The sequence below is a fragment of the Balaenoptera borealis genome (assembly GCF_965194805.1).
Source record: "Balaenoptera borealis genome assembly, chromosome: 11".
NCBI lineage: Eukaryota > Metazoa > Chordata > Mammalia > Artiodactyla > Balaenopteridae > Balaenoptera > Balaenoptera borealis.
Window position 1 is genome coordinate 94,624,494 of NC_138868.1, and position 14,723 is coordinate 94,639,216.

At 38.1% G+C, this 14,723-nt stretch overlaps 1 protein-coding gene across 1 annotated transcript in view; it reads left to right on the plus strand.

The window, feature by feature from the left end:
- Positions 1–13,668, plus strand: part of NXPE2 (neurexophilin and PC-esterase domain family member 2) — a 94,700-nt gene extending 81,032 nt beyond the window's left edge. Inside the window, 4 exon segments of the mRNA XM_082339790.1 lie at positions 2,593–2,662; positions 4,335–4,542; positions 4,923–5,008; positions 5,010–13,668. Coding sequence (XP_082195916.1) covers positions 2,593–2,662; positions 4,335–4,542; positions 4,923–5,008; positions 5,010–5,459 — 814 coding nt within the window. The 3' untranslated portion in view covers positions 5,460–13,668.
- The last annotated feature ends 1,055 nt before the right edge of the window (positions 13,669–14,723 follow it).

Below are 14,723 nucleotides of genomic sequence, written 5' to 3' on the forward strand. Positions count from 1 at the left end.
AGTTTTATTGAAAATCATGATGGGAAAATAAACAAAGGGTATCACATGAGAACACATCACACAGGCAACAAGTTGTTGACAATTCTTTCCATTTCTGTTAGTTTCTAATACTATGGACCCCCTTCTGAAATGTGATACACAGGTACACTCAATATTAAGATGACACATTGAAATGAATGCCTCTATACCATGAGTACATATTTTTAATCCTAATTTTAAGGTCCCATTAAAGTTTGGCTTTGGTAACCAAATTTACGAGGTAGCCGGCTATTGGTCTCTTTTGTCAACTTCAACCTTACCTGGAATGGATGTAGAAGAATCAATGTTTCAAGTTTTAAAGTTCAAGTTTCCCACTGAGACAAATTTTAATTTGTGCCAAAGAGAGGTCTGATAGGCGCCTCAGTAAGATACTCTGGAGCGACTCTGCTCTCCAGCCCTCAGATACCCTTGACAAAGAAAATATTTTTCACTTGACCTAAAAAAATCCTTTCCTGGGATTCCAGCAATCCCTCTCAATTTCGGAAAATGTGTCCTTTGTCCCTCCTGGAGATCTCTGTGGCTCTGGGCCTGGAAGTCCTTCCTTCCCCCAGATGGATTTCATTCTGATGAAATGAATTTGATTGATCAGTAAAGTGACCATCTTAATTGGTAAGACCTATACCTTGAGGTGAAACTCACTGTGCCAGGGCCTTGAAATATTATAGTGAGTAAGATTTGACCTACTTATTCACTATAATATTTCAAGGCTCTGGCACAGTGAGCTCTCAAGGAGATGACAGAGAACAGAAAATAGACTCCTGGGGGGATTTGTATTTAAGGAGGAGAGTGCAGGGAGGAGAGGCTGGAGAAGTAGATACTCGTAGGCAGTGTTATGCCAGTTGAGGACCTTGGTCCTTATCCTGCAGGTTGATGATGGAAAGTCATGGAAAGATTTGGTGTAGGGGAATAAAACAGGCAGCACAGAGGATGTATTTAAGTGGGATAACCCGAAGGGGCAGAAAGACAATATTATAACAATCGAGGACATAGTTCTCAAGGTAATGTCCTTGTATTAGCAGCCTCAGTATCACTTGAGAGTTTGTTGGAAACCCAATTTGTGGACCCCGCCCCAGAACTAATTTTTTCTAGCTTTATTGAGGTATGATTGGCAAATCAAAGTTGTATATATTGAAGGTGTACAACATGCTGTTTTTTTTTGTTTGTTTGTTTGTTTTAAAGCGTTCTAATATTTCCAAATCTTTGCCAACACTTGTCACTTTTCTTTTTCTTTTTTCTTTCTTTCTTTCTTTATTTATTTTTGGCTGTGTTGGGTCTTCGGTTCGTGCGAGGGCTTTCTCTAGTTGCGGCAAGTGGGGGCCACTCTTCATCGCGGTGCGCGGGCCTCTCACTATCGCGGCCTCTCTTGTTGCGGAGCACAGGCTCCAGACGTGCAGGCTCAGTAATTGTGGCTCACGGGCCCAGCTGCTCCGTGGCATGTGGGATCTTCCCAGACCAGGGCTCGAACCCGTGTCCCCTGCATTAGCAGGCAGATTCTCAACCACTGCGCCACCAGGGAAGCCCAACATGCTGTTTTGATACACGCATACTTTGTAGAACAATGACTAAAATCAAGCTGATTAACATATCCATCATCACCTCACATAATTTGCATTTTTGTGTGTGTGGTGAGAACTCTTAATATCTACTTCCTTAGCAGATTTCAAGTATACAATACATTATTATTAACTATACTCACCATGCTGTACGTTAGATCCCCAGAACTTAGTCATCTTCTAACTGAAAGTTTGTACCCTTTAACCAACATCTCCCCAGTTCCCCAACCCTCAACTCTTGGCAACCACCATTCTACTCTCTGTTTCTTCTCTCTGAGTTCAGATTTTTTTAGATTCCACATAAAAGTGAGATCATGCAGTATTTGTCTTTCTGTATCTGGCTTATTTCATTTAGCAAAATGTCCTCCAAGGTCATCCATATTGTTGCAAATGGCAGGACTCTCTTTCTTAAGGCTATTGTACATATAAGCCATATTTTTCTCTACCCATTTATCCATTGAGAGACACTTAGGTTGTTCCCATATCATGGCTATTGTGAATAATGCTGCTATGACCATGGAAGTACAGATATCTCTTCAAGTGCCCAGAACTATCGAATCAGAAGCTCTGAAGATGAAACCCAGCAATCTGAGTTGTAACAAGCACTCTAGATGATTTTGATGCACGCTCGAGTTAGAGAAGTACCTGCCTAGGAAAATGTCCATGAAGGACTGAATTACTATGAGTGCTAAGTGTGGAAAGGGTGGCTTGTAGTAGAAAATCATTTGGAAGGTAAAATCAAAGAGATATATATTTGATTAATTGCACAAAGAAGGTGAGTGACTTTCTGGATCTCTGTATTCTTGTCATCAGTAGGAGAACAGTTTTATAGAATCCTGGTCCGTCTATTCCCTGCAAAATATCTAAAATATATCAAAATGAAGGAAAAAGTATTTGCAGAGAGTTGAGAGTGGTTTGATCCCTCTAAGTCCCCCATGATTCATTCTTACTTTAATGTCTGGACAGCTATCAGGCTATTTTACTTTCCCATTTCTTGAAGGTCCAACATGGGGCTTGAAATAATGAAGGACTTTACCTCCATCGAGGTCTTGCCATGTAACAAGTCTATTGTGTTCACAATTTATCCATTTAAAGGACGTTCTTACTTTAAGAGATATTTCTTGAACATTAACCATTTCAATCTTTCATTTCCTGAGATAAATAGTATTAATCATCTTGGGTTTTGCAGAAGGGGTTTTATTCTTGGAAATTATTTTCATATCAATTTAAACCAATTTTCGTCTTGAGTCAGATATAAAAGGCTAGGTAACCCTTCATTTCAGCTGCCTTCTCTCAAAATGTACAGGTTATTTGTATTTGTATTTCAACTTGGGATTTGTTCCTGAAAAGCCAATAATTGGATACTGGTGAAAATGTCTCAAATGAACTACAGAGCTAGGAAATCTCTCTTTCAGCCAAACCATCTCAGTTAAAGTTCTATGAACTAGCAATTCCTGTGGATCTTTTAAATTTTATCACATAAACTTCAGTGGTCAATACAAAGCCATCTCACTTATCAAAGTGATGTTTCTGCTATCCTGAAAGTAAAGTCAACTTCAGAAAAACAAATTACTCCTGTTTTAACAGTCAGTGGGGTATGCATTTATCCATTGCCCTTTTCTCATATATTTAGCACATGTTTATTGAGGACCTACTGTAGGCAAAGAACTTTGCTAAATCCTGTGGAGATATAAATGAATCAGGAACCCAGACCTAAAGCTCACAGTCTATGGGAAAGACAGATCCCTTCTCTGCCATGGCAACCATTGTCCATACCCAACGTTTACACCAAACAAAATTCTTTGACCCTTGAAGCCAGTTGAGTCCTCTTAACACCCCTGTGGTTTCTCTCTTGCCTGGACAGTAATTTCTAGTAAAGTCAGGCAGTTTCTTATATGACAGTGCCACACTTATTTTAGGAGCCATTTATAAACCTGATATAATTCAGTATGGACAAACTTAAGTCCCTAAACAGATACCCCAAATCTGAACAATGTAGGTAGATGACAAAAAGATGTGTTTTTAAAGTGGCAAAATAAAAAATGGCCTGAGTCACACATGGATGGAAAGCTTGATATGAGTCAGTGAATTCAGCTTAGGCCACTTCAAAGTGGAATATTCAGAATAAACAAATAATGTTCCTCTCTTTTTCTGCACTAATCAGACCACACAGAATATTAAGTTCAGTTCTGGGCACAAGAAAGAAACATTGAAGGAGTTTTCCTATTAACTAGAAAACATGGTTCTGATACATACAAAATAAACGATGTGTAATAGTCATCTTGTAAAGGTGTTCAAGCTTTCTCCATGGATAAGGAGTTTGAAGGGGAGAAGATGTCCAGTCCCCCTGGCCAGTGTCATGGGTATGATATTCAGCTGGGCTACCGAGTCCTGCTCTTTTGCCACCACACATTTCCCCCTGATTTTGGCTAGCTGTCTCACAACTGAGTGGCCTTAGGGACAAGATGAAGCCCTGGGAAACATTGCAAATGCACAAAGAAAAAAATTTAACCCCAATCTAGGAAATACCATTCATTATGGGGATTATTCAGAAGTGAGAACTTTTAACTCATCCCTTAACATGATCTTATTAAATAAATATTTGGGAAGAGAGGATGGCAGAGATAGAGAAGGGTGGAGGGAAAGGGGGAAAAAGAGGAAGAACATGAGGAAAGTGTTTCTGAAATAATTTGTGATAATAAAAGTTGCTGACTGTGGGAATTTTTATTGCCAGAGAGTGAGAACATAGAAACAAAATGTCAGCTTGGCAGGAAGACTCCTTTTCCCAGTGGTTATACTGTGAAAAGAAGGTGGATTGCAGCATTTTGCAAACAGATCGAGTTAAATGAAACAAAAAATATAAATGACTGCTTGAAGAGAAAACTAATTTACCTCATGGGAGATTCAACACTGCGTCAGTGGATTCACTACTTACAAAAAGTGGTAAAAAGTATGTATTTTATTTTTATTTTGAAACTATAGTTGCCTTCAGAGGTTATTTTTATAGTAGAATTCTTTGCTTCCCTTTTCTGACGTTTATTATTTTTAAAAATTTGCCAAATATTTGGATTTGGGCTTTTAATAAAAAGTTAAATTTTATTTTTTTCATTCACAAGTATGAACATTTTCTTCCTCTTTCTCTATGCTGATAATAAGTTCAAAATTTTGTTAAGATTTTAATGCATCTGTTAAAGTTCCCTTCCTCCCACAGGCAGCAATGCTCTTAGAGTTAGAAGTGATCTTGGCTAGAATTTTACAAATACGTGCATTTAAAAATTATATCATTATTTTCCTTTTGTAAAAAGATTTATTGATTTTTTTCCCCGTCAGCCTTAAAATGTTTTGATCATCATGGAGCTGCGATCTTTAAAACACATGTGCTTCTGGATGCTGAAAGACATATTTTGATTCAGTGGAAAAAAGCATGGTCATCCATTTATTACCAAAAATCTGTTCTCAGTGAAGGATGAAAATTATATCCCATGGGAAATTGACCAGGTAGCAGGAGACAATGACACAGCCATTGTCATCACTCTCGGTCAGCACTTCAGACCCTTCCCCATCAAAATCTTTATCCGTAGGGCCATCAATGTTCAAAAGGCCATTGAACGTCTATTCTTGCGAAGTCCAGAGACCAAGGTGATCCTGAAAACTGAAAACACCAGGGGGGTGTCTCAAAATGCAGAGATGTTTAGTGACTTTCATGGTTATATTCAGAATCTTACCATGAGGGATATTTTTCTGGATCTCAACGTGGGTATTATTGATGCCTGGGACATGACTACTGCATATAACACTGATAATGCTCATCCACCTGATTATGTGATTGGAAATCAGATTAACATGTTCTTAAACTACATTTGCTAGAGGAAAAATACAAAAAAAAAGCCAGTACCAGCCATTCTCTATAGATGACCTCACTTATACTGCAAGGATAGTTTAATGAAATCCAAGGTAGGAGGAAACAAAATAAAAATAATTACTGTTAAAATATACGTAACATAAAAATTACCATTTAAACCATTTTAAGTGTACAATTCAGTGGCATTAATGACATTCACAATATTGTGCAACCACCATCTCGATCTATCCCCAGAATTTTTCATCATCCCAAACAGAAACTTTGCATCCATTGAACAATAATTCCCCTCCCCCCAGGCAACCACCATTCTACTTTCTGTCTTTATGAATTAAACCATTCTAGGTAGCTCATATAAGTGGAATTGTATAGTATTTGTCCTTTGTACTGGCTTATTCCACTTAGTATAATGTCTTTAAGGTTCGTCCATGTTGTAGCATATGTCAGAATTCTCTTCCTTTTTTAAAGCTGAATAATATTCCATTGCATTATATATATATCACATTTTGTTTATCCATTCATCTGTTGATGGACACTTGGGTTGTTTCCATCTTTTGGATATTGTGAATAATGCTGCTATGAAGAGGAAACCAGATTTGAAGGATTGTTTCCAGTCCTGAGTATGATGACAGAACAGCAAAACATCATCATTCATAGTTTGATTTTAAGAAATGTAAGGCCTGGAAAGGAGCAGTCTAAATGATTCAAGTTTAGAGAAAATGTGAAATGTAGGAGAAAACTTAGTGAAATAATAGCAGTCTTTGTGCTTACGATAATTATTTGAAATTTGGTAAACAGTTGTTCTCTAGATTTCAGTAAGAATCAAGGATCACAGTCTAAACCCACAAACTCATTGAGACAAACCAGCTAGTATTATGTCAATGTACAGACCCTACAACCCTGGTTCTTGCTGACCTTACAAGTATGAGATGAGATCCCCTCCAGAGGACCTCAAATGACTTTATAAGCTTTGTCTCTAAACTGTCCTCTCAGAATAAAAGTATCCTCCATTTCCATTAATATACTTGAGGTCCCAAGAGTGGAAATATTGTTACTCCAGGGTGATTTCTTTGTTTGGACTGTGTTTCTTAGGGAGAGGAAGTGAAATTATAGTACTGTAACATCAGAATAAAGGTCAATCCATACAACTTAGGACCAGGCTCCTCTAAATAAGGGAACACACATTAGAAATCTTTTCTTTTGGTTCTAATTCTTCGCATAGGAAACTTTCAAAATAAATCTAATCGTTCTTCCAATCATTGCACTCTTAAATGCTCATATGACTTACCATTGTCCCACCAAGGTTACCTTAAGTTCGTTTAACCTAGTTCTGAGTTGATAGAGTTTCCAGTTTTGTTACCATTACTCTTCCCTGATCGCACTGAAGTGTGTCTGTGTCATTCCGCAGCATGCCTTCTACCCCATCTCTCTCCTCAACAAATTGCATGCTCTAATTTAAATGTGATCAATCAGCATCGAAAAATGAGGGTCTATTACTTCACTTGTTCTAAAGCTGAACTGTACAATATTATAGCCATTAGTCACATGTGGCTGTTTAAATTAAAATGAAATTAAATTAAAAATCATTTCCTTGGTTGCGCTAATCACATTTCATGTTCAGTAGCCACATGTGGCTAGTGGCGCTGTACTGACAGCACAATATTTACTTTCATTTGTTTCTAGAGACTATTTTTCAATGTTCTGTTGTAGTACTTGAATGTGTTTTTAATAATAAGGCCAATGATATATTGTAGTTTTTTACGGTGAGTAAAAAAATTATCAAATGTTGCTAAGTGTCAAACTCTTGACTTTTAAGCCATTTTCTTCTGGTTCAGTCTTTTAAAGAAATCCTGGTATCTATATAGTTCATAACGCTTTGGCCTTGAAGTGATAGCCTCAGATTATTGCAGATATTGACCATGTTGCTTGTGTATTTATAAGACTTGAGCAAGCCATTTGAAATGTAAAGATGTTCTTTACTGGTATTATCAAGCCTCTTTCAGAAGCCCATGTATGTACAAGGAATGAAACTAGAAATCAATAACAAAAGGAAAACAGGAAAACTCACAAATACATGGAAATTAAACAATGGACTCTTTTTTTTTTTAAACATCTTTATTAGAGTATAATTGCTTTACAATGGTGTGTCAGTTTCTGCTTTATAACAAAGTGAATCAGTTATACATATACATATGTCCCCATATCTCTTCCCTCTTGCATCTCCCTCCCTCCCACCCTCCCTATCCCACCCCTCTAGATGGTCACAAAGCACTGAGCTGATCTCCCTGTGCTATGCGGCTGCTTCCCACTAGCTATCTATTTTACGTTTGGTAGTGTATATATGTCCATGCCACTCTCTCACTTTGTCCCAGCTTACCCTTCCCCCTCCCCGTATCCTCAAGTCCATTCTCTACGTCTGCGTCTTTATTCCTATCCACTGCAGATGTATTTGATGAAGTCTCATAAAAAATAATAAAAGTAAAAAATAATACCCAAGGGGCAAATAGATTACTGATTCTGTAAAATTTAATTATCAGAGATTTGTGGTTGTATTTTTTTCTACTTTCTTTTTTACTTAATTGCATAAAATCACCACATTCACAGATATTTGGAAAGAAGCTCTTCACTTTATGTCTAAAATTATTTTGAGTTGAAGTATTTGTCACTAATTTTTCCACTACATTTAATTTCAATAATCCACTCTTAAGCCTTTGAGTTATTTATTTGTGTAGTGAGAATCTAAAATTATATAATAGAAACCAATAAAATATAAATTTAACATAAACAAAAAATACTCTGAAATGATATAAAAATATGTTTACGAATCCCAAACTGCTCCATGTTAACTGAATACTAGTCAAAATTAAGTGACCAAACAGACCTTACGACTCATGCACCACCTTTGAGTAAGCGATTTTTATTAAGAATATTGAGAAATTTGGGGAAAATCGTAATTTTGCCTGATAATTATATCAAGTCTTTCATGGCTTTACTCCTCTTTATTAGACAAGACTTTTTTTTAACGGGTGATAGAAATCAACCTCAAACTAGCCCAAGGAGGGGTAGGATAAAATGCATTTCACTTCAAATCTATGAAATATAAGTAAACAAAATATTTAAGTGTTTTTCTTTGAGAACTACTCAAACACCTCCTGACCCCTTGCTAAACTACCACAGGCCGCACTCTGAGAATTAGTGCTTTCTCCTACAAGGGTATTTTCAAAGTCAGCTCCTCCAAGAGCTTGGGTACCACAACTATCTGTGAAGCTTATAAAAGACATTGATTGACAGACTTCATTCTGACTAACCAAATAAGGCTTTTCCTGAGTGATGCTTAGAAGTCTCTATTTTTAAATAATAACTCTAACGTACCCATCTTGGCATCTGGCAATGGGATTAAGAATCACACCCTCTCCACTCTATTCCCTGAGGTCAAGCAACTTACACTTCTCCATTTGCCCTGTCTATATCCCTCCTCGGTTCTCATCTAAACCTATCACATGGCTGAGTCCTCACCACAGGATACTGTGGGAAGCAGCCCCCAAAAGAGGTAACTCATAATCCTTGTGGAAGTTTCATCAGCAGGTAGGACAAGGAAAAGCAGCCTTAGTGGGGCCTGATCACCAGGCAGTTTGTCTCTACCCTCACCTGCTCTGGATCCAATAAAACTAGTTGTCTATGCCTCCTCTTCTACTGCACTTCATGAAAAAAGGAATTCTGGTGCTCAACGAAGGTCACTCCATTTCCTACATATAAGTTACCCTAGGAATAGGGGAGGGGTGATGAGGGATGAAATAAAAATGTTCTGAAATATAGGTGGGTATATGTTTCTTGTCTCTTCTATTCATCTCTGTCTTCATTATCTGGGTCTCGGATATATTACACAATATGTCCTTCCTGCAAAGTACAACCTGGGCAGAGAAATAAGTGAGTGGCACTTTTCAAGGATTTGGCCAGCATGTATTGAGATGCAAGCTGACGGCTTCCTGGTGGCCAAGCAGGGAATGGTCAGTGCTGCTTCTATAGTCTTGAGCAATTCAGCTCTGACCCCCAAGCTGCAAATCTCACTAAGCCAAATGAGAGCTCTGTGATTGAAAGGATCTGCCCTACTCAGAAGGCCGTTTGGTATCAGACCATTGTCACTAGGTTATACACTTAGGGAGGAGGTAGGTGGCGTTCCATACTTTAAGCAGTTGGTGAAAGTATTCCTTCCACCTGCAAAGAGCACTTTCTATAAGGAGAATGGAAATAAATAAATAGGTTCTGCCTTTTTGCATATCTGCTGCTAGTTTAGGAATCAGCAAATTGATGGTTGCCAGCCAAACCCAGCCTGCAGCCTGTATTTATACAGCCTGGGGGACAGGGGCTAAGTAGGGTTTTTGCCTTTTTAGGTTTGTAAAAATAGAACAAAGAATATGTGACCCACAAAACCTAAGATAGTTACCATCTGGCCCTTTATAGAAAAATTTGCTGACCTTTGGCTTAGAGTCCTTTTAGACTGGTGTACCTGGTAACTTCCTGGCTGGCCCTCCTCTTAATTGGACTCTTCCTGGATCCACCATGAAGACCAACGGAGAGTCATTTCTGACCTAGTTCACATACCTGTCCTCCATCTACCAAATCCCACTGGTGTGCAAGTAAATGTTCAACAACCAGCAATCGGAACAAGAAAGCCCTGATTTGTAGCATCTGCTGGTTTCTGTGGTGTAAATATTCCCCTCCACGGCTGGTTTCAAGCTACCAGCATGATGTTACTGAATACAGAATTGGGAAGAAAGGCACACATCAGATCTCACTAGATGGTAGGAGCTGACTCCAGCAACCACTGCCCAATCCTGAGAGGTGTGAGGCATCTGGCGTACTGGAAAGAGAATCATTCCCTGGTTAAATATTCTTAAATTCAAATCCAGTCATCACTACTTAACTAGTTGGATGACCTTCAAAAATTCACTTAACGTCAACGAGCTTGTTTTTTCATGTGCAAATTTGAAATAATGCTACATTATTATCTCAGAGAGAAGGATTTGGGAAGAGTGAGAATAGGTACAAGCAAACATACCACACAGTGTTTGGGACACACCTTCCCCACTTTTCCTCCACTGGCCCCATAGTAGGGTGGAGGCTTTCTCGTCCCTCCTCCATCTTCTCTACAGCTCACTCTGCTTAGGCCAGGACTGGGTGGGAGTCCAGTGGATCCTCCTTCTGGGTCTGTTGTGGAGGTGTTTGGGCCCTGAGGTCTGAGAGAGTTGGCTGGGGCCTTATGATCAGGACAAGCACAAAACTTTGGGTGGGTTGTCCTGAGGATGTCCTTCAAAAGAGAAAATAGTCACTGGATTCCACTTTAAGGGCTAAGTTCCAGTCTTATTTTGCTCTGTATCTACCATGGCTGGCACAATTGCATGGAAATAGGAGCCATTCAATATATAATTGCTGGATGAGTGAATGAATGCTGATTATATCTGCCAATAAATGAATGCAATCCTGATCAAATACTGATTAAGAGACTAGGCTGTGAACAGCCTGAATTCGAATCCCAGCTTTGTCCCTTACTAGCTCTGTATCTTTGGACAACTTACTTAACCTCTCTGGACTTCAGTTTCATCATCTATAAAACAGATAATAGTATCTACTTTCAAGAATTGATTTAAAGTATTTACTAAAATAAGTCTGGAACAATATAAGTACTCAACAATGTAAGCTATTATTATCTTTCTCATCAAAGTCAATGTTAACAACTAACACTCATTGACACCCACTATGCCTCATGCTCTTCTTTTAATCTATTTGTCGGTTCATCATTTCAAGGAAAGGAAGCCACAATATAATAGTACCACTCTAATACGTCAAGATGCCTAATTTTAATAGAAGAGATTCATCATAGCCAAATATTTCTATTCTTTTGGTCTCTCATGCTCATCCGATTGAAGAAGCAAAGGCTGTGATGAAATCAAAACAAGTCTGAATAATAGCAGCAAAAGATGTTAAATCCTGATACCCACTCTTGCCTCTGAAATGTTCTCTGCCTCACAGACATGTCTGCTCCTGTCTCATCTATGTCACTGTTCTTAATTCTTAGACTTTATACCTTGGGTAAGATATAGGAGAGATAATGGTTAAGAAACAGAATGTTTTTCTGTAAATATTATGATATGGTCATTTTGATGCTTTGTGGAAGTGGTAGTATGGGGTAGCATTCGACTTTTAGCCTTTATTTCTCCCAGTAACTAATGTGAGAAATGAATCTTCTCCCAGGATGGCCAGCCTTCACCCCACCCCTGGACATAGTCTCATTCCTGACCCGTAGTCCAAATATTTTACTAGTGCCAACATTATTGTAGGCAACTTGCTGTTAAATCCTGCAATTAATCTTTGGCTTTATAATTAAGTGACTGGATTTAGATTTTGGCTTAAATTTGTGGCTTTCTTGCTTTTGAGTTGGGCTGTACCTTGTGTAACAACTGGCACTATAAAATACCCAATGTCTTGAACCACTTTGGCTTAGGACAATTGCCTTGCTCCCTTAGCAAAACAGTAGACAATATTCTGGGAAATGTGGCATAATTCTTCAAATTTTCATCCATAAAAATAGAAGAAATAATCCTTATTGATGTCACTAGTGGAAAAAATATAACAGAAATCAAAGGCCATTTCAAAACTAAGAAATGAATCAAGAGTCAGACATGGAATAAAGTAAGGGCAAGGTAATTCTCAGAGTTGGGACTTGCAGATGGGTTACAGGTGATGGATGAATTTGGTAGCAATTTTACTAATACATAAAAGCTTTTGAAAGAACCAAGCTAGTCTGCCTCTGTTTCTTTCTTTCTCTCTCCCTCTCCCTCACCCCTTTCCTCCCTCCCTCTCCCCTCTCTTTCTCCGTTTCTCTCTTTTCGTCTCTGTCTCTCTGACTCTCTCTCTCCTCCCTTTTGGTGGACAGGGATATGTAAATGTCAAAATGTAGCCTAAAAACAACTTTTAAAAATTTCATCTACATTCTAAAAACGGTCCTGAGGTTATTTGTGTTTGCTTTTTGATTTACTTATATCCAAAACTTTTCCATCCCTGCAATGTCTAACTGACATTTCTTAACAGTTTTTTTCCTAGTCCCCTACACTCAATATCACACACTATTCTTTTTACATTGGAAGGTAATTCTGAGTTCACCTCTCTCCTGATTTTTTTTTCAGGCTTCTAGCAGCCATGAATAAAGTTTCACATGTAATACTTAACTCTTTTTATAAACAGAAATTGTAGAATAAAAACTGAGGTCCCCTTCCATGTAGGGGTCCGAAAAGGAATTCAAGGGGTTCTCACTGGTCAAATATGGGGCAATGTGAACTCCGAAAAGAATGACTGCAATTGTTTGAAGCACATTGAATATATCAAAGTCTCCGAGTTTATGAGAGAGAGGGAGAGGGAGTGAGAGAGAGAAGAAATCTCATTTATCATCATTGGAGGTAGGAAGTACAGAAATACCTTACTCTAAATGTTGATAATTAAAGTTAAAGAATTCGCATTCATCTTGCTTTTCCTGTGTGAATTATATTCAGGGAAATCAAAGAGCTTGAACTGATGAAGGAAAGTTCTACTTAACAGAATTTTTCCGGGGAATAAATGTGGAAAGAATTAGAAAATCACCAGCTTTTAAGCTCTTAATGAATTTGTCTATTTAGATAATAATTATTAATAGATGCTAAAGTAATTACAGATATTCACAAAGCACCCAAACATTGCCCTACAAATTACTTACTGGCTGCAAGAGGAAAGTGCATCTACACAATGGGGAAGTCAGCCTGCCACTACCCAAGCCCACTCAGCATCACTACAAGTGGGACAGTAGGCAACTACATGCCTTCTGAACACTTCATGCAACATAAAGTGTTTTTGTCCAAAATGTTGAACCAGAATCTAATTGAGACTTCAGATCTATTTCTAGTTTATAGGAAACCTAGAAGGGTAATGGAACAAATTAACTAACACCTTGGGGAAGCAATAAGAAAATTCAGAAGATGGGTTATTCTGCAGAACAACTGCCTCATTTTTCAACAAGTCAATGTCAAAAAAACAAAGGAAGTTGTGAGATAACTGTTCTAGACTAAAAGAGATTTAAGAAGTAGAATGGTGGTTGCCAGGGGTGGGGGGTGGAGCAACGTGAAGTTGTCCAGTGGGTATAAAGTTTCAGTTGCACCAGATGGATAAATTCCAGAGAACTTCTGTACAATATCATGCCTATAGTTAATCCTGCAACGTGCAGTTAAAATATTAGGAGAGTAGATCTCATGTTAACACACACACACACACACACACAAACTAAACAAAAATAACCAATTTGCTCAAGGAAACTTTTAGATGTGATGGATATGTTTATTGCATTGATTGTGGTGATGGCTTCATGAGTGTTACACATTTTGTTCCAGATAAATTTATAAAGTCTAGTTGAAACAACCCCCATCATACTCTGATCTAATTCACTCTGACTTGTTTTTTACAGATGACTTGTTTTTCTGCTTAGTTGCATATCCACACCTGGTATTTTTCTCTTTTAAGAACACTCCCCTTTACACTCCCTTCTTTGTAAGCATTCTTCATTCCAGAGAGAAGGTCACAGTTCGATAACCTTGAGAACCACAGAAGCCCATCACAAGACCAGTCCTGATGGTCTCCAGATGATCTCTGGATGGAAGGAATGCAGGCCCTGCACGTACCCTGATCCTAATCAACAACCCTGCTCCCTGAACGATTACTATAAGACTCCTCAAAACACCCCCCTTCCCCGGGCTGGGACACACAGTTTTGAGTGCATTATCTTGCTGTGGCCCCCCTTTGCCTGGCAAAGCAATAAAGCTATTCCTTTCTGCTTCACCCAAAACTTTGTCTCCGAGATTTTCAATTTGGTGCTGGTTTACAGAGGCCAGAATTCGGCCACAATATGCCCAAGCTAAAATTGTGCATATTAAATATGTACAGATTTTATATATCAATTATACATCAATAAAACTGTTTAAAGAAAGAAAGACTTAAGAGATGTAAGATCCAATTATTAAAATGTATGATTATTTATTGAACCCTGGTTTGAACTTGTAAAAGATGTTTTGGGGACAATTGGAGAATTTTGAATATGAACAGGATACTTGATAGAACTAAGATAATACTGTAAATCTTGTTGGGAATGATAATGGCATTGACCTTAAGTAAGAAACGCCATGTTTTAAAAAGGAGAGGTGTACATACACACTTGGAAATTAAGTTTCATTTGTCTGACATTTACTTTAAAA